We start from the raw sequence: 19,852 nt of genomic DNA, 5'->3' as shown, positions 1-19,852 counted from the left end.
CATAATCAGTGTTTCCGTGCTAATATGAAGCATCAGTTCACCATGAACACTTATTGTTGTAGATGTTTATTCATTTTAAATGTACATTGTCTCTGAGATAATCAGCAGAGGGTGGTGATGAAGGTCACACCAAAGCCTGAACAGGTGCGTTTTCAGCTACTTTTTTAAGGAGACCACTGAGTCCACTGATCTCAGGCTCTGAGAGTCTGGGGGCCACAGCAGTAAATGATCTGTCACCTTTGGTCTGCCTGGTGCTGCACAACCAGTAGACTTTGGTTACTGGACCTCAGGGACCTGCAGGGGGTATAGGGACTTAGAAGATCACCAATGTAAGGCCCTAAAGACCACAACCAGGATCTGGAAATGAACCCTGAAGTTGACTGGCAGCCAATGAAGCTGGAGGAGACGTGGGTGTGTTTGGAGGGCTTGGTCAGAAACCGAGCACAGGCGTTCTGAACCACCTGCAGATGGTTCAGGGGAGTTTTGCTCAGACAAGTGAAAAGCAAATAATGTTAAATCTAAAACTTTCATTATATGCAAATTAACCACACCCATCAAACTGGGGATTTGTGGCCAAAACACAAGTTGGCCAGTTGCGCTAGACATGCTTCATTGGGTATCTTAGCAATAGTAATAGCAAATAAAGAAATAGCTCACATTAGATTGGACATTTACAGCTAGATTTAAAGTTTACGTTTAGATTTAACATTTAGGTTGGATACTAGTAGTCCAAGCGCTCAGTACCACCTCAGTGACCTAGTGGTAGAGTGTCCGTTCTGAGACTAGGAGATCAGGGTTCAATTCCCGGTTGGTTCATACCAAAGACTATTTAAAAAATGGGACCCAATTCCTCCCTGCTTGGCACTCAGCATCAAGGGGTTGGATTGGGGGGTTAAACCACCAAATGTTCCAGAGCACGGCTGTCTGCAGCTCACCACTCCCCCAGGGCATGGGCCAAATGTGGAGAACAAATTTCGCACACACATCAGTGTGTGTGACAACTTTAACTTAAACAAGCGGAATGCCACTTGGGTGGTCGCAGAGGCAATGGAGGACAGGGAGCAAGACTTCCATACTGCTTCGAGGAGATTCTGGTGCTTCATGAGGGGAAAGCAGTTCACTACCAACACCGTTTGTGCTGCTGACCTCGACACGAAACGTGGATCAGTGGATGGAGTACTTAAAAACCTCCTCAATTCCTCCAGCGTGTTTTCCAGTGAGGAAGCAGTTTGGAGACTTTGAGTTGGGCTCTCCAATCTCTGGTGCCGAGGTCACTGAGATGGTCAAAAAGCTCCTGAGTGACAAGGTTCCGGGGGCGGATGAGATCCTCCCGAGGTTCCTTAAGGCTCTGGATGTTGTAGAGCTGTGTTGGCTGACGCGGCTCTGCATTATCGCGTGGACATTGGGGGCAGTTCCACTGGATTGGCAGACCGGGGTGGTGGTCAGGGGACTCCATTGTCCTGCTGGAGGACTTCAATGCTCACGTGGGCATTGACAGCATGACCTGGAGGGGTGTGATTGGGAGGAACGGCCCGCCTGATCTGAACTCGAGTGGTGCTTCGTTATTGGACTTCTGTGCAAGCCACAGTTTGGCCATAGCGAACACCATGTTTGAACATAAGGATGCCCACTTGGTACCAGGGCAGCCTAGGTCGCAGGTCGATGATAGACTTTGTAGTCATATCATCTGACCTGTGGCCGTATGTTTTGGACACCCGAGTGAAGAGAGGAGCGGAGCTGTCAACTGATCACCACCTGGTGGTGAGTTGGATCAGATGGCAGGGGAAGATGCTGCGTAGACCTGGCAGACCCAAACGCATAGTGAGGGTCTGCTGGGAACGCCTGGCAGAAGAACCTGTCAAGACGGTCTTCAACTCCCACCTCCGGCAGAGCTTTGACCGCGTCCCGAGAGCAGTGGGGGACATAGACTCCGAGTGGGCCTTGTTCCACTCTGCGATTGTTGAGGCGGCTGTTGCTAGCTGTGGTCGCAAGGTGGCTGGTGCCAGTCGTGGTGGCAACCCCCGTACCTGCTGGTGGACACCAGAGGTTCGGGGAGCAGTGAGGCTGAAGAAGGAGGCCTACAGGGCGTGGCTGGTCTGTGGGTCTCCGGAGGCAGCAGGCAGGTACCGGATAGCCAAGCGGGGTGCAGCAGTGGCAGTTGCCGAGGCAAAATCTCGGGCATGGGAGGAGCTTGGTGAGGCCATGGAGAAAGAATATCAATCGGCTCCAAAGAGGTTCTGGCAAACTGTCCGGCGCCTCAGGAGAGGGAGGCAGCAACTCGCTCACACTGAACGCGATTTAACATAAAAGGAGCCATCATCAGGTGTACCTCTTATGCATAATAATGATTAGATCACAGACCAGATGTTTGATGACGTAGAAATGTATTTAATAAAAAGATATCAGAACTTAAAGAAGATGATACAATCCTCTTCAGACAAATAACAACATTTGACATCAAAGAAATTTCTCTTTGGTCTTGATGCTCATATAGCAGTAAAGGTTTTAAATATAAACAGAGATTTCAGGTTTCCTGGTAGTGTTTAATCAAAGACCAATGTGACAAAAACTATAAGTTACTTAGAAGTTAAATACGTTCATAAAGATAACCTGCAGTTGAGCCTCTTGACTTTTCTGTTTGCTAAATCAAGCCAAATGACTCATCTATTAGCTGATGGATCCATTTTTAAATGTAAACAAGTCAAAATAGTTTGTTCACTTAATGTTATTAAAGTTATAACTTATTCACTGATGAAAAAGTGGCATTTATTTATATTTCTGTCAAACTGGTGCAGAAATAAAGATCAGTCCCTTCTCCAGACACCACTACTGTACATGGCAGATAGCATGTAGGTCTAGGGGATCCATTTTGGTGGCCTAAGTATTGAGTCTCTGATTTTTACAGATGATGTGGTCCTGTAGGCTTCATCAGAACGTGATCTCCAGCTCTCACTGCTGGAGCGGTTTGCAGCTGAGTGTGAAGCGGCTGGAATTAGAACCAGCTCCTCTAAATCAAAACTATGGTATTGAGTCGAAAAAGGGTAGTTTCTTCTCCAGGTCAGGGATGAGTTCCTGCCCCAAGTGGAGATGTTTAAGCATCTCAGGGTGTTGTTTGTGAGTGAGGAAAAGATGGAGCACAAGACCGACAGGCAGATATTGTACCGGTCTGTTGTGATGAAGAGAGCTGATCAATGTTCCAACCCTCGCCTATGATCAAGAACATTGGGTGGTGACATCAAGACACACTGGAGGGACAACGTATCTCAGCTGGCCAGGGAACGCCTTAGGTTTCCCCAGGAGGAGCTGGTCCATGTGGCTGAGGAGAGGGAAGTCTGGGCCTCTTGTCAGGCTGCTGCCCCTGTGACATGACCTTGGATAAGCAGAAGAGAACGGATGGATAGAATAGAATAAACTTTATTGATCTCACAGTGGGGAAATTCACTTGTTACAGCAGCACCAACACTTAGAAAAATAATATATACACATAGGCAGTAAGCTATTATTAAAAAGCACAAAAAAATTAGACTTGGGTTCCAGAACTATGCAGCAAAAGGGACAAAAACGTTCTATGTAAATCCGGTATTGCTCAAGTATTGAACACATACTGAGTATTGCATTGATGCCAGTACAACTTAAACTGAGGAGTTATACACTTTGTAGTGGGTGGGAGTTTTTTTTTTTTTTAAAGATGGAGGTCATCTTCCCCAGCATCCTTCTTCTAGTGGGCAGCCCAGAACCAAGCTTGTTCAGGCTCTTCCTGTCTCAGTCAGATCTGCCTGCACCCCAACAGACCCCAGCAGAGTGGATAACAGAGCCATGGATGGATGGATGGGTTCTGCTGTTTGGTTTATACTACATCTGTTTTGCCCCCCTCTGCACCTACCTGCCAAAAACTGATAGTCACTCACCTTTAGTCTCCTAGCTCTAGTTTTGGCTGTCTTTTCCGTAATCCCTCCCCAACACTAGTCACTTTTACTGATGACTGATTGTACTTATTTTCTAGCTTTATGCTTTAGGCTACTATAACCTTGTTGTTCAAGGGTCAAGACAAACAGACTGAAACGCTTTTATCCCTGCAGTTCTAAAACATTAAATGACCTGTTGTATGTGGTAGGTGTTGTTTTTATGTTGCCACTTCTCTTTGTCACTATTGGCTGTGAAACCAATTGCCCCAAGAGGATAATAAAGATTATATTCTGTTTGTTTTGTCTGAAGCACTTTGTGATTTGTGTCTGAAAAGTATGAAATTATTTTACTTGCCAGCTATGCCCCGTTCTTTATAGGCATAAAACAGTATTTGGAGGAACTTTGAGAAAGTGTTTCTACTGAGCAACAATTTAAATTTAAAATCCAGTTCCTCTTCTGCTTCTACACCTCCTCCTTTCATCTTTAACATTAATATTCCCAAGGGAAAACAATTTCAAGATTTTTTACAGCTTCATTAAGTCAAGGAGGCTAAATTATTCTCTTCTAAATGGCTAAAATAAACAAAACTGTAGTACCAGCTTTCAGACACTGGATGACAGTAAATCCCCATCTTCCCCTCTTTTTTAATGCTGTTGGGAATCAGCGTGTTCTGTTTTTCGCCAGCAGAGGGCGCAAATACCCCCTTAAAAAAGTTTATTTAGGAAAACAAATACGTAAAATTCGCATTTCTCTTCACTTACTTGTTACTTCACTCATAAACTTATAAGCAGCGGTTCTCAACCTTTTTGCCTTGAGGACAAGCCAAGAGCACCAACCCTCACGCCCATAAACACATAGAAAGTAATTAATTAGAAAATGTATACAGACATTTAGTTATAACTCTTATACAGAGTTGTGATTATTCTATGGGTGTGTAATTGGGATTTTATACATTTAACTTTTGAAATTATAATCTTTGGAATCTCATAACCCACAGACATTGTGTGGACCCCAGTTTGGAAACCACTTGTCCAAATGGGCCTGCGACGATAACACATCTTGTTGGAAGATATATTGTCCAACAAATTATGATGATAAATGACCCGCACTTGTACAGCGCCTCTCAGAGTGACGGCTCAAAAGCGCTTTACACTACAGTGTATCATTCATCCATTCACACATTCACACACTGATGATGAGCTATGATGTAGCCACAGCTGCCCTGGGGCGCACTGACGGAGGCGAGGCTGCCGAGCACAGGCGCCACCGGTCCCTCCGACCACCATTAGCAGGCAATATGGATTAAGTGCCCAAGGACACAACAGCAGAATTATCTGTCCGGAGCCGGGATAGAACCTGCAACCTTCCGATTACTGGACAACCCGCTCAACCTCCTGAGCTACGGCTCCCCCAAATGATCATCATGCGATGATAAACTATATTATTACTTATGTAATGTTAATATATCACAATAATGCAAGTACACCCTCTAAAATGCAACAAACCTTTATTTAACATTGGAATGTCCAGAACCATAACTTCTACAAAAATAAATAAATAAATAAAATTAAACAGGACTCTCACTCTGTTAGAAAATATTGCACCAAAAACAGTAAAGTAGACCCTTGATATGTTGAGGCTGGAAAAATTGAGTTCGTTTTCATCTATTTGATTATCGTCCCAGCCCTAGGTCAAAAATAAACTTTTGTTACAAGAGTTAAGAAGTAGAAATCCTTCCTCTAATCTTTTCTCAAACACTTTATTGTTGCCGTTAAAGAATTGTGAATTTGCGCCCTCTTCTGGCAACAAGCAGAACAACACGCTAGTTTCCAACAGCGTTTAGAAAAGGAGGGAAGATGGGGAGTTGCTGCCCTGCAGTGTCTGTCTGGTAGCCAGTGGGGGTGGCCATTACAGCAACGTTCAATATTTATCACACTTAAAGCTTTTGCTAAAAACGGTCGTGCTAAACATAAAAAACAAGGATTTAGGCGTGAGTGTCACACAGAAGGCAGAGAAGATGGAAACCTGCAGAGTAATGGTCACAATGATCTGCTGACAAAAGGAAAAATCTGCTGTTGAAGCTTTTGTTTCACACTTTACCAGATAAATGTGTTTGAGTGCTCGTCTGGAGGGCTGCGATGAATCCAAAACAGGCGTAGTGATGGAGAGGGAGACGGTCGTAAATCCCAGCTCTCAGAGCTGCTGGAACACCAAGATGAGAAGAAGAAGTCTGGAATAAATCATCTCTGCTGCTTCAGGCTGACCTGCTGGAGAAAAGTTTTCTTTCCCGTTTTCTTTACTTTGAACTTCAGACCAACAGACTCTGTTCCTCTGACTGGTTGGGAAGAAACCCAGAATTTATTTAGCAGATGACACCCCAAAAAAAAAAAAAAGACTTTAAACATCCTTTGCTTTCAGTTTGAAAAAAATGTATTATAAATCCTAAAACACAAACACAAATATAAATAATCATCTTATCAAACTAGTATAAAACATCTAAAAACAAACACACTTTCAACAGAATAGGCTGATGTTTTAATAGGCAGGACCTTTTTCTGTCTGAGAATAAACCATTTTAACAGGAAAGTTGTAAAAGTTTAATCGTTCAAAGGAAATGTGTTTCTCTCTTTGCTCTTGAGACTCGGACAGAAAGAGTGATGCTCCTAGCTGAGTTTTATGAGATTAGGTCAGCACAGCAGAGGGAAGAGTTCACAAGCAGCTTTAGAGCTCAATAATTAACAAGCTCGCTGTGATAAATGACCCAACAAGGTGCTTTTCAGGCTTAAATGTGCAGGAAAGTTTTGTCTCGTTCTAGTTGAAAAAGCTGCTGATTCATAGGAGCAGTAACATCATTTAGTGACTGACAGGAAGAACTGTTTCTTTAGTAAGTTCATCCGACAGACTAAGAGGCTCAGAAGGTCACATGTAAACAGAAACACTAGTAAAGGCACCCTGCCTAGTGCTGCTGGTAGAACGGACTGTCGAAGCCGCTGTCCTGCTGTCGTCGCAGCTCAGAGAACGGAGGCCTGGAACCACCGAGCTCAGCCTCACACTCAGAACCAGGGATCGGCTCTCTGTTTGAACTCTTTGGGAGAGGCTCAGTTGTGGGAATGTCCTTATAAACGGTTAGGTCAGACGCATCAGGAGTGAGGCCACCAAACTCTCTTATGCCATTGGGTGAACCAGCAGACACAGAAAAAGGTCTGACGGGTTCAACTTTCCGCCCCAAGTACGACAGTCTGGAGACGACGTTGGAGTCGCTACTCACCACGCTCCAGTCGGACGGTTTCTCTTCTCTGACCGGAGCCTCCTGGACCAGGAAAGGTTTGTTCTGTCTTCCTGACTCCTTGTTGGAGTCGCTTCCCTGCATGTGCCACTCTAAGTCTCTACCCCTCACAGACAGACTGACGAAGTCCACGTGGGTCTGAGTAGCCGTCTGAGGACAGGACTTGTGAGGAGTGAGGATTGTGTGTGAAGAGGTTTGGGACTGTTGTCCTTTATCCACCACGTTCTCCTGAGATCGAGGAGGGTCCCGATGGCTCACAAGTTTAGTCCTAACTGTGGGGGTGCAGTTCTGCCCTGAATCAGAAGCAGTCCTGTCCCTGTGGGTCTCCAGAGGTTCTGTTAGCGCCGCCAGGTTCTTACTAAAACCAGAGTTTCTGCTTGTCACGGCGCCAGCAGCAGCACAGCCTAATGAATCAAACACAAACATGAACCACATCAGAACTTTAGGGAGACAGAAAGAATATCCTGCAGTTTTCCTAAAGACCTACTTGGTGAGCTGTGGTTCTTTCCAGATTTACTTTTGACGGGCGTTTCCAGGACTTTAGCCATGGCCGCCAGCTTGCTTGCCGCATTCATTATTTTCTTTTCAGCCCTGCAGGAGACAAAAAGATCAATGCAATCAGCCGGAGGAGCGATACTGGAGAAGGGTAACAAGTTCAGGACGATTAAAGCCTCTTGCCCCGTGGTCTTCCCCCCGTCCTCCAGCAGCTCCTGCAGACAGGTCAGATAATAGCGTCGCATCTGTCTGGCAGTGTCCCGCCTCTCCCTCTGCACCTCGATCCGAATCATCTCCGCTGCACGCTCCCGGCTCTCCTGAAGGTAGCGCAACATGTCTCCTAGAATATTTAAAACCAGTTGGATGAAACCGCATCGTGACAACTTGATGAAGACACACAGATGCTGACACACCAACCTCTGATCTTCTCCACCGTCACCAGGTACTGCTGTTTCATCTCCTCAAGGCCTTGCTGAAGATGGTGATCAGAACTTCTACAAGAAAATGTAAAAAATATTTTCCAAACTAAGTGTTGATTTAATCTTGAATTGTGTCATTTAAAGAGCCCAGAAAGTGTCTGGACATCACAGCAGAGACATGGACAAACCCTGAGGACTCTTTGGCTTTCTTCACTTCCTCCAACTGCTGCTGATGCTCCTCCTTCACCTTCTGTAAGCTTCTTTCATGTTGATCTAAATTTCAGAATCCAGTCAGTCCACAAGCACCATCAGCTGCTTAAATGGTGAAGAACATTCTGCATTCACTAAATGTACCTTTCAGGTGTTGCGTGGCAGCTTTGTGCTCTCGGACGCTGAGCTGAAGCTGGCGGCAGGTTTTCTCCAGGTGTCTCTGCAGCTCCTGGTTCTTCTTCTGGAGCTTGCTGAACATCTCAGAGCACCCCCTGCTGCAGCGAGGCTGCTCCTTCCTCTGAGCTGCAGAATCTGCAAATATAAGTAATCACATTAAAGAGAGGTGCTGTTGTATTAAAGAATGAATGGAGGACATTTAATACATACTCATTTTGTTGGTTTCCATCACGCGCTGCCCCGGCGTTCCTGCTGAGACCTGACTCATCTGCTCTTCACTCATCTGTGAAAGGGTTGCATAAATTAGTAAATAACATTATAAATTGGTAAATGTTCTCCTTAGAGATGATGTAACAGCTTGGTCGTACTTTGCTGCACTCCCTCTTGGCCTCTGCTGCGGCTCTGTTCACCATCTCTCTGCACGAGGCTTTGATGATGTGCGTTAGTGTAACCTCTGACGTGGACCCACTGGTCTGTTCCTCTGTTTCATCAGGACCAAGAACCTGGTTCTGTACTTGCTCCAGTGCGGTCTGAAGCTCCGCTATAAACTCCTCTCTCATCTGCCGCCTCTGGCATCTCCACTCCTCCTCTCGTGCCCTCGCAGTCTGCTGAACCTTGGCCTCCATCTGCAGGAGTAGCTCCTTCCTCTGGAGGTCAGCGTCCTCCCTGGCCTGCTGGAGGGCCTGCTCCAGCTGTCTGCGCTCCTCCTGCAGCTTGGTCTGGTACGTTTGTTTGCTGCGGACCTGGATGCTGGAGACCTCCTGCTGCTTTTCTCTATTCCACGCTGCTCTGGCTCCAGCCAGTTCAGCCCTCAGCAGGGCCGCCTGCTCTCTGGTGAGTTGCTCCAGCTGACTCCTCAGAGCTGCTAACTCCACCTGAAGCTCCTCCACTCCCTGCACTCCAGGGCACAGGTCCTCCTGTTGGCTCCTGCCCCTTAGCTCCTCTGCTTCCCTGAGGGCTTGGGACACCTGAAATGTTTAAATAATGATTCATAATCAAAGAAACCAAAGAATGAGAGCAGCAGCTCTTGTTTAAAATGACAAAAACCTTTTGGTTTGTAACTCTTTCTTGTAGCTCCTCCCATTTCTCCTTTTCTGACTGGAGTAAGGTCTGATACTCTGGCAATGATGGCAGATCTTCAATCCAACGATTGTAAGCTCGAGTTACGGCACCTTCAACCTGAAACACCAGGAAACAGTCAGGATATGTGACTTGTACCTTTTTGAATGATAAGATTTTAGGTAGGAGTCATGATGAACGTGTGAGAAGAGAAAAACATGACACAGGTGTGTCTGGGTGGAATGTTTTCTCTGGAGATTTCAATGGCGTCGATTACTGAGTTCAAGTGGTTGCGCACATCTAAAACCTCACTGACCTGCTTGGCCATGTCCTCCAGGTGCTTCTCCTCCAGCTCTCTCTGAAGGTGCCTCCTAGCTTCCTCCACAGCTCTACACTGCTCTTTGTCAGCTTCTAGCAGCACCTGTTGTTTCTGAGCTCTGAGCCTGGAGTCCAGATCCTCCACCCTGACCTCAAACTTATCCGTCTGACAGGCCGCCTCAGTTAGTTGCCTCTTTCCTTCTTTGCTAGCCTCCTCCAACCTCTGGAGCCACGTCTTCTCTCTCTGGAACCAAACAAACAAAAAAATGAAGTTGGATTTGGAATTTCTACGAATGAAGGAGTGAATTTAATTGAAGTTGGACCTTTTCGAGTTCATGTTTCCATTTAGCTTCAGTTGAAGCTACACAAGAGTCCACTTGCTGTTGGACTTCAGTCTCCTTCTCTTTGGACCAGACTGCTTTGAGCTGTGTTATGGACGCCTGATGCTGAGCCTCTAGTTCCCTTCTCAGCTTTTCTTCGGTCTCCTTTTTGATAGAGGTCTCTTCCTTCTCTCTATTGTGGACGGTTTCCTCCAGCAGGCTCTTCTCCTTGCAGACAGATATGTAACACTCCTGCACAGCCAACATCTTATCGCTGACTTCTGACAGCTGGTTTCTGCTCACAAAGTAAAGCACATTGTTAAAAAAGGGGGAAAACATTTTTAATTCTCAAAATTAAAGCAGAAACATACTGTAGCTGCTCAATCTGCTGCCGGTGCTGTGCAGTCAGCTGCTCAGTCTGAGCCTCGTGCTCCACAAGGAGTTCTGTTCTGACCCGGTTCACTACATCGTCCCTGTACTGCTGATTAATGCGCTCAGACCTTCAGAAACACACACTCACTCACTAAAGCAGCACAGAAACTAAGTAAAGACACTTAAATGTGGTGTTTTGTGAGCGGTACCGTTCTGCAGCTTCCTGCTTTTCCTGGTCCAACTCCTGGATCATTTCTCTCATTTTGCTGCACAGCTCAGAGTTAACAGACTTCAGCTTTTCCTCACTCTGTTTCAGCTCCTTGTTCTTGTTTTCCAGCAACTGTAAGTTGAAAAAAAAAAAAAGAAAAAACATGATTTTTTTTCTTTGATTGAAACATTTTTTTTATATTATTACATTTTAAACAACACTCAACCTCAACTTGTTCCATCAAGTGTCGCTTGTCTTCCTGCAGCCTGGTCAACTCTTTCTGGGAGTCTCCGTTCCAGTCGGAATGCTTCGCTTTAACCTGACCACACACACCCAAAAACACTCGTGATCAAAAACTGCATGAATAAAGCTATTTACCTGTAATCTGGATTAAAATTAACTTCCACTAATGGCCATCAGATGGCGTCCTTACTGAGCTTCTGAGCTTGACTTCCTCTAACTGAGTCTGCAGCTCATCCACTCGGGTCTGACGGTGCTGCAGCTCCTCCTGCAGCTGACTGATCTTCCGTCTCTTCCCCTTCAGACACCCGAGGCAGCGCTGCATCTCCACCTGCAGGAGCTTTAGAGCCTCGTCTTTGGGCAGCTTAGAGTCCGACAGGTGAGCCAGAGCGGTACTGACAAAAAGGAAAACTTGTTACTGTTGAGGATGTTGCTGCTGAAGTATGACAGGACACATTTCCAGTGTGGGAAAGCAGCATGGGAGAGGAGAAGACATGAAGCCCTACCGATGAAGTGTTCCATTTTTCCTGTTGGTCTTCTTCAGACCCAGATCCATACAGGACTCAGACAAATGGTTCTCCAACTCGCTGCTGAGGTCTAAGGTAATAACGCTGTGCTTCACAGCAGATTCATACAGAGTGATCTGCTCTTTTAGATCTGCTAGATCCTCCTTAAACAACAAATATAGAACAGATTAAAGTGTTTAATTTGAACAACCAGGTTTGTTCTCTTCTACAGAACAAAAACAAAAAGTACAAACCTGTAAAACTTTGCTCATGTTTTCACTCAGGGCCTTGGCGGCCTGAGCTTGCTGCAGTTTAATCTGCATTTGACTCATCTCTTGGACCGTATCTGAAATAAACGTAGGTGAAAGCTGTTTAAAGGTGAGCAGAAAAGAAGGAGTGCATGAAGAATAAGTGGAGCTCCTCACTCACTCGTCTGCAGCAGCTTGGCACACTGGTGCTGACTCTCCTCCAGGCGCTGAGACAAGGAGTTGACTACTTTGGCTCTCTCCAGATGCTCTTCTTCTCTCTGCCGTTCCAACAGCTTCACTTGCTCTCGTAGCTTCTGGCCAACATCAAACTGGAAACAACACAGAAGCTGAATAGACCGACTTTCACCCCCCACCAGTTCACCCCCACCATTTTTCTGTTTCCGTCTGACGACACCTGTTCGCTCAGCGCTTGGGAGGTAGAGTCTAGTTTCTGCTGTAAAGCCAACAGCGCCACCTCGTGCTGCTCCTTCATAACGGCGAGGTCTCGGTCGTGCTGCTCTCGTGATTTGGACAGGGTGTCGGAGCGGCACAGCTCCAGCATCTGCTGCTTCATGCTGTCCACAGCAGCATCAGCCAGCCTCTGCTTCTTAAGGTTCTGCAAACAAAGACAACCCACTTTGTCCTAAAGCCGTCTTTAAATGTTATAAATTAGGAATAAAATGTATAAACTTGGATTGAGACGGTGGTACTGAGGGTGAAGCGCTAACCTCCTGGTCTCTCTCTCTGAGGAGCTGAACTTGCTGCTCTACAGCCTGAAGCTTGTGCTGCATTTGAACCTCTCGTTCCTTCGCGTCTTCGACCAGTCGACTGGACTCCTTGTAGCTCACCGTTAGGCCGTCCTTCTCATCTATTCACAAATTTAATTTTTTATTAATTGACCATTTAATTTTTAAAAATGTCACAGATTGATCTAATCTTGAGTGAATCCTGTAGTCAATTCAGTTCAGGTACAAAAACATTTGTATTCAGCAGAATAAACTGTTTTAATGCGTGTAAAAACGTAACATGATCAGCCAACAAATGCTAAAAGGACACATCCTTGTTGTGATGCTGAGGCTGTGAGACACACCTTTGACTATTGCAAACTGATGCTCCAGATATCTCATGTTACGCCGGGAATCCTCCAGCTTCCGCTCCAAATCTTCAATCTGCCTCTGCTGAGCTTTGTTTAAAATCTGAAGTTGGGTGCTTCGCTCCCTGTCGGCGTTTTCTGGAAACACACCGATCATCTGTCACTTACTTCTGAGAAGTATATGGAGACTTTCTTCAAGGTTGTACACTGGTTTTGATGGTTGACTGACTGATAGTTTTAATTAACAGGTGAGATGTTTCTGGGTAAAGTTTCTATTATACATGTCAGCCAAAATCAAACCACTTTGATTTAATTTGTTAGAAAAAACATCCATTTATCTTTGACTTTACATACCTAGCCTTGCTTTTCATGAGTTAGCGTCAAAATCAATCATCAAATATTTACCATTTGCTGTTGATAAATCTACACTTTTACAGCTTTGTGAAGTCTGGACCAGGTTAAAGGCAGCAGCAGTAATTGTGAGTTTTATACCTCAGAGTTTAAAATCAGAAAACAAATAAAGACTCACGTTGTGTTGAATCGAGGAATTCCCTCTGTAGGAGGCCAAACTGGTCTTGCTGAGCAGCTTGAGAGTGAAACACCTTGGGCTGGTGGACAGCATGATGAGGCTTATAACGAACCTGGTGCTGGTTGGAACCTTGATCGTTCACTTCAGAGTTCACATTCTGACAGTAAAGAAACACAGTGTCAGGTAAAGACGTTCGAAAACTAAATTAAAGTTTAATAATCTGAAATTATTTTGACTTAAATCAGAATAGCTGATTGTTGTTATGGTTGTTTTGTTTGTTTTAAACACTGTTAGCTTAAAAACAGATTGCTGTACAAAGTGACTTAAATAAAAACTACACAAACTTAATGACTGATTGTTTTTATAGCACCCAAAACCACACGGTAGAAGAATAAATACAATGTCAGAACAATTCTCGTTCGATTGGACTCTAAGCTTATCCTACACCTCTAGTGGATCCCGTGAGCTGAAGCAGAGATACATGAATTGATTTGCTGGTACTGTACTGTCAATGTTTTCCTTTTATGACACATTTCAGCTCTGCTGCTGCCGTCCTGAACTGGTTACTCAGGGCATCCATGTAGAAACAGATCAATAATACATCACGTTTTAAACTTCCTGATTCTAGGAGAACCGCTGAAGATCAGTGGTTACACTGATGCAGGCGCTCACTCACTTGAAACTGGTGTCTGGTGTTTTGAACCTCGTGGTTGAGTTCCCTCCTGTAGCCTTCTTCTCCTTTAAAGTTCACATGGTTGTCGGAGCCTTCAGGGAACGGCTGTGCCTCAGACCCAGTAGAAAAATCGCTATTCTCTGTGCATTTATCCGAGCCGACGCTTGTGCACGGATACCTCTCCTGTGCAAATGGATGATTTTGATTCCAGGTGTGAGGGAGCAGGTTTCCATCATCTTCATAGGCATACTGGTCATGAGAGGCTTGATCAAAGTCAACGTCATAGATCTAAAAAAAAAAAAAAACCATATACAAAAACAAATGTATTATGTTTTCTTCTCTTCTAGGAATCAGTTCTGAACAAAAAGATACTCTCTACCTGAGCATGAGAGGGCGGATGTGCATGATCGGACCATTCTTGAGTCCACTTACACTGTGGGCTGAGAGGAAAAGGCAACATGAAGTCACTTTGTTGCAGTGCAGATTTTCTGGGTGTTTTAATCTACGCCGTGTCACCGGCGACGTGTGCTACCTGCTGCTGGCGTTTTGATTGCTGCAGTTGGAGCACTCCAGCTCCGGAGAGGAGGAGTCTCTGCTGTCCTCCAGCATGTCATCCGGCAGGTCCGTGAGCAGCTTGTGCAGCTGCAGAGAAAGCAGCACATGGAAATGACTCACTGAGGTTGCTACGCAACAGAGTTATGAAATGACATGCAGCAAAAAATAACACAGAGTAGCAATGAGTGAGATGAAGAAGGAAAAAGGTCAGTGGTGTAAAACATTCGAAATAAAAAGTGGCTATATTTGAGTTTTCAAACAACATTATGGTTTAATTGTATTGGTCAGGATGTGGCTCAATGTGGATTAGATGTTTTGTGTACTTTTTACAGCAATTATGTAATGATTAAGTTAATAATCAAATTGTAACAAGGAATTTATCCAAAAACTTTTAAAATAATCTCAGGCTAATTAAACTCCAATGCAAATATTATTTTATAAATATCATTAATTGTTTAGAGTTTTTTCCACAGCTTTTAAACATGTAAGCTTCACAACAACAGCAAGACAAGGCCATGTAAGAGACGGACTGCTGGACTTACTTCCCACAAGGACTGCTGAATATTCCTCAGATCCTCCACAGTGTCCAGGACTGAAGGACCCATTTTTACCACACTAACACATCTACCAGGAACATAAAACGCGGCTCGGCTCTCCAGATAACCACTAATATATCCTAATCACTCTGCTGAGATGACCTTATGTGAGAAACATTCAGAGCATGCCTTGCATGTTATTGGCTCCCTGTGACATTGCTGCTTTCGCTCCCAAAGAACTCCATTGTTAAAAGAAAAAAAAAACATATAGCAAGGCTAACTGGAGCAGAAACATTCCAATTACTGGTGGCAAGCATTTTCCACTTGACCAGTTTGTTTAGTAAGTTGTAAAAAAATAAAATACAAAAAGTTCATGGAAAAAGTCTAAATTTGCTCCTTTCTGCTGTACACCTGGTGAGTTGCTCAGCAATCACTTCTCCAGTCTTAACCAAGCTGAAATGGGGAGAGGAGCAGAGACGAAGAGAGGGAAGGCCACAGGGCAGAGCTAGTTTCAGCATGACACACCTGGAGGGAGCCAATAACAACAACTCACACTCATGACACAATCGACTGGAAACGTGATTAACCAAGTAGATGTTTCACCATGTGAAGCTGTCAGTGACTGACATTCAAATGAAACACACACCATGATCTCAAACCACCTGTTAGAATTGCTAATATTATATATTAAATATCTCATAAAAATAAAACGGCAAACATTCTGAATTAATACAAGCTTTTTTCCCCAGCATAAAATATATATGCTCTTGTCATTTGGTTATAATAAATGAGAATGTTTGACCAAACATAAACGTGTGTCGTGTGTGTGTGTCTATGTGTGTGTGTGTGTGCGTTTTCCATTCAGAACTTGGATTTTTCTCTAACGAATGTATTTATTTATTTTTTAACAAACATCTGATTTACAAATAATTAAGGCAGCAAAATGTTTCTAAAGTGAAATAATTAACTAGTGTTAAACTAAACAATCTTAAATCGGATTTTAGGCACTTTGATAAACACATCATGTCAAATAGGCACAATTTGCCCTAACTTGTTGAGACAAATCTATTAAAAGCACCAAAATAACACATGATATAGTGTTGTAGCAACAACAAAGTAATTCCATAAGAGCTTTGAGCTGAAAAGCTTTCATATAGAAGAGGATCAGTCCAAGGATTACGCATGACTCAGGTCCTGTTTAAAGAGCAAGTCACCCCCAAATCAACTTTTTTTTTGCTGATAAACTAAATAAACGAGTGTCTAATTGTGCTGCAGACACGTGTGGTCAATAATTTGGCACTTCAGTGCATCTTAGTTAAAATTTAAATATTCTGCTTAAAACTGTCAGTGTTGTGCCGTTGTCAGGTAAAAACTCTGCACTGTATTTGAATTTATAACTGCCACCGCTATTGGCTAAGAGGTATGCTATGACGTAAACTGGTACATTATGATGTCACAATGCTGTCGTGAGCCTGTGTGTGTGTGTATTTGTTAGCGGCTCCGCCCTCTCAGTCTGCTAGGCAACGGCATTTGTTGCATTTTTCAAACATGAAGTGGGAGTTGAGTTAGATTTTGGTAGGGGGTGACTTGCTCTTTAAAGTCTGATAGGCTTCTTCCAAATATAAAGCCATTCAGATACTGTTCATCCGTGAGAAATATATTACCATCAGATGCACGGACTGTACAGAAAACAAATGGTTGAAAAAGCAAGAAAACGTTGCAAGAACTCGAGAAAGACTTTAAACTACTTTTAAAGGATTTCAAGAAAATCGGACTCTTGAGAAGCAAATGGTAGTAAGGCTTTTGCACACTTGTGTATATGTGGACACAAACTGCTGCTGTGTTTTACCTCTTGCTCTCTTGCATAGTCTTCCTGGTCATATTCCTCTTCATCATGCTGAGTTTGAAGAGCAGCACTATCAAAATCTATAGACATTGTGTGCTACCTGTTGGGGCAAAAGAGTTATTAGGTTGTTTGTTTCGCGAACATCTGATCAGAAATGAGTTGTTTGATATGGTCATGTATTAAACAACACAATGAGGTCACTAGCATGCATAAATATCGCTTATTGATCGGTTTAAAGATGTTTTTGTTTAGAGGCTCATTTCTAATTCTGAGTAACGTTCATGTTTGCGATCAATTGCTAGCAATGCTGGTGTTTACTACTTAGCTAAACTCAACCCTTCCCTGTCTAGCCTGAAAAAGAAACAAAACACACACATTTACCTGATTAAACTTTCCGTGGCGGATGCATTTCCCTGAAACGTAAACTGTCTAGCCTCAGCGCTTAAAGGTTGCTGACTGCTCGTAAAACTTCGTGGATGAAAAGCTAACTCCGTGGCTATCTCGCTAGCTTCAACTAGCTTCCGCTGAGCAGACTCGGCCACTTTAAAACTCGCGCGCATTAGCAGCGCCAAGCCTCTTTGGCTCTTTGCGACAAAACGTCTTTACACATAAACTGTGTCTAGTCACCAACGCCCCCAGAATTGTGCATTCAAAACGCACTTATCTGTAAAAATTTTAATTAATTTACCAAAACAGACGCGTTACAAATATCTCATTTCTTAACTAGCTAACCACGTCTCCATAGTAACACCTGTCTAGCATTGTGGGTAATGTAGTTGAAGTTTTCCTGTTTCTAAACAAAGTGTTGAAAAGTAAAATGTAGGTAGATTTATCTCCACTACGCCTTTTTACCTGTATAAAACAATAAGTTATACACATGTAATATTTATACATTTGATACAATTCAGATCACCTTCAAAACTCAGTCACACACCCAAGGCCGTTTCAAGACATTTTGGGGGCCAAGGCAAAACAGAACCCTAACCCCCCCCCCCCCCCCCACAACTGGGCTTCCCAGAAGCCTCTGTGTATTCCAGGATTATTAGTTATACAGTGTTTGTAAAAGCCCCTCAGACACCACTGACATGTTCTAATATTATCAGAAGAAAAACTAAATGATCAGACATGCTATCTCATCTGCTTCTTTTCTAAACTCGCAAAAAGTAACAAGACCATTTGAAAGCCACTATTTGTGGATTCTCTGAAAGTTTCCATGGCGTGTGTGACAACTTATTTTTTCATTGACCCTATCGTCTAATCTCACAGTTGAAACAAGCATCCTTAATAATCGTGCACAGGAAGCTTACCAGTGCTGTGGTAAAACAAAAGTTACAATAATTTCTTATTAATAAAACCTTGTTGCAGCACTAAAGCAGAAAAATGAGATTTTGCAATAAATATGCAAAGAATTTACATATGAATAATTTTAGAGCCATTTTATTGGCAGAATCTGATATTAATTTTAGTTCTTACAAAAATATGGGTCCCAACGTGGTTTGTGTGACCTTTGACCCACCTCGTGTGGACTGACCATTGAGGAGAGGGTCTTAAGTTGAGGCTCTCTCTTCATTGGTCAGTCTGCATGAGACTGACTCTCAGCCGCTCTCAACTGACGTTCAAAGTCATTGGCAGCGAAGCGTCTCTGTGCAGCTCAAAAGCCCGGGTGGACAGTTTGTTTAATATAGGGTGACCATATTTCCATTTCCAAAAAAGAGGACAGGGGATCTGTGCCTATGATGTCACACTATGGCAACGCCACACAAACCACGTTGGGACCCATATTTTTGTAAGAACTAAAACCAACAAAGTGTTAATCTGGCCCTGCCTCCTAGTAGATCATTCATAATTTTTTCCTCTTAGTCATTTAGACACAAAAACATTAGAAAATAGGGTCCTGTGTTTTAACTTAACAAGGGAAGAATACTAAAGCTTAAACTGACCATGATTTGGTAAACACATATGCATTCAGATTTGAAGTGAAATAGGTTAGGAATATAATTTTGGCTCTAATCTTGTATTTCTTTTTAAAAGTATGAGTTTTAATAGTGTTTTATTCTCTTATAGACCAGCGCCACAACATTTAAAGAGGGTACATGGCCCAAATTAATACAACAATCAGCGGATACCTATCAGTACCCACTGTGCCACAAGGTGGGGCCAATACCATGCCCTAATACCCCATTTACAAGCACACCAGAAATCTGTAGTTAAATATGGAGGTAAATCCAACCACAGGTATTGATAAGGTTTTGTTAATACCAATGCCATTATCAATTCCCCTTATTGATCTGATTCTTTGTCAATTGTGTTATAAATATGTGGTCAGTGTTTTGTGTGGGGAAACTTAACTGTTCTTTTGTTGTTACTGTTAATCTTTAGGCTTACTATGTACAGTTTGAAGGCTGCATTGCTCTGCACTAGGTCTGCCTTTGTTGGTCAGCATCATATGATATTTGTTGTCTTTTCAACTGGAAATTCTTCCCATCCCTAATTGTAATGCTGCATCCTTATTAGAGATTATCATGAAGCATGGTAATACTTTTAACTGGTATATGTCACCAAACTCATCAATTACACTCCTCACTGCCGAGGCGTCTGATGAACAAGAGGCAGAACTCAACTGTTGGACAGTGCAGCCTTTAGACGGTCTAGCAAGATAAACGATCAACACTGACATGAAAACAGCTTTAAGTTCTTAGAACTAATTTTCTATAAATATTATAGAAAAGATTTTTATCTGTTGTTTACAAAATATTTTCTTGAATTACACATTCATTATCTTCCATATTTTCTTTCTGTCATTCTTTCAGAATATAACCGCCAAGCTGCGGTGGGATGACTCTGCCCTCCGAGCCG

General features: G+C 43.4%; 1 protein-coding gene across 2 annotated transcripts; it reads right to left on the bottom strand.

Annotated features, from left to right (window-relative positions):
- Positions 1-5,396: 5,396 nt before the first annotated feature.
- cep152 (centrosomal protein 152) lies at positions 5,397-17,719 on the bottom strand. 2 transcript variants are annotated; one of them, XM_054732963.2, is made up of 27 exons: positions 17,378-17,718; positions 17,000-17,096; positions 14,592-14,701; positions 14,439-14,499; positions 14,063-14,347; positions 13,387-13,543; positions 12,855-12,995; positions 12,493-12,632; positions 12,180-12,380; positions 11,946-12,093; positions 11,771-11,862; positions 11,517-11,680; positions 11,204-11,405; positions 10,997-11,089; positions 10,772-10,902; positions 10,562-10,690; positions 10,194-10,485; positions 9,869-10,114; positions 9,541-9,672; positions 8,862-9,461; positions 8,704-8,776; positions 8,461-8,628; positions 8,295-8,379; positions 8,105-8,181; positions 7,871-8,027; positions 7,680-7,783; positions 5,397-7,596 (listed from the first exon to the last, which is right to left on the bottom strand). In XM_054732963.2, the coding sequence occupies exons 2-27, from the start codon at positions 17,084-17,086 to the stop codon at positions 6,863-6,865; spliced, it is 4,809 nt and encodes a 1,602-aa protein (XP_054588938.1). In that variant the 5' UTR covers positions 17,087-17,096; positions 17,378-17,718; the 3' UTR covers positions 5,397-6,862. The 2 variants fall into 2 exon arrangements, with proteins under 2 accessions (XP_054588938.1, XP_015819707.1); XM_015964221.3 differs by having other exon boundaries at positions 7,680-8,027; positions 17,378-17,719.
- Positions 17,720-19,852: the final 2,133 nt, after the last annotated feature.

Source organism: Nothobranchius furzeri, chromosome 4 (genome assembly GCF_043380555.1).
Source record: "Nothobranchius furzeri strain GRZ-AD chromosome 4, NfurGRZ-RIMD1, whole genome shotgun sequence".
Lineage (NCBI taxonomy): Eukaryota > Metazoa > Chordata > Actinopteri > Cyprinodontiformes > Nothobranchiidae > Nothobranchius > Nothobranchius furzeri.
This window is presented reverse-complemented; position numbering and strand designations above follow the sequence as displayed.

Coding starts and splice junctions, on each gene's coding strand:
- cep152 (XM_015964221.3), bottom strand. CDS start 17,086: ATGTCTATAGATTTTGATAGTGCTGCTCTTCAAACTCAGCATGATGAA. Junction 10,903..10,996: donor ACTTGATGGAACAAGTTGAG/GTTGAGTGTTGT, acceptor TTCAACTTACAG/TTGCTGGAAAACAAGAACAA. Junction 8,629..8,703: donor GATGGAAACCAACAAAATGA/GTATGTATTAAA, acceptor TTATATTTGCAG/ATTCTGCAGCTCAGAGGAAG.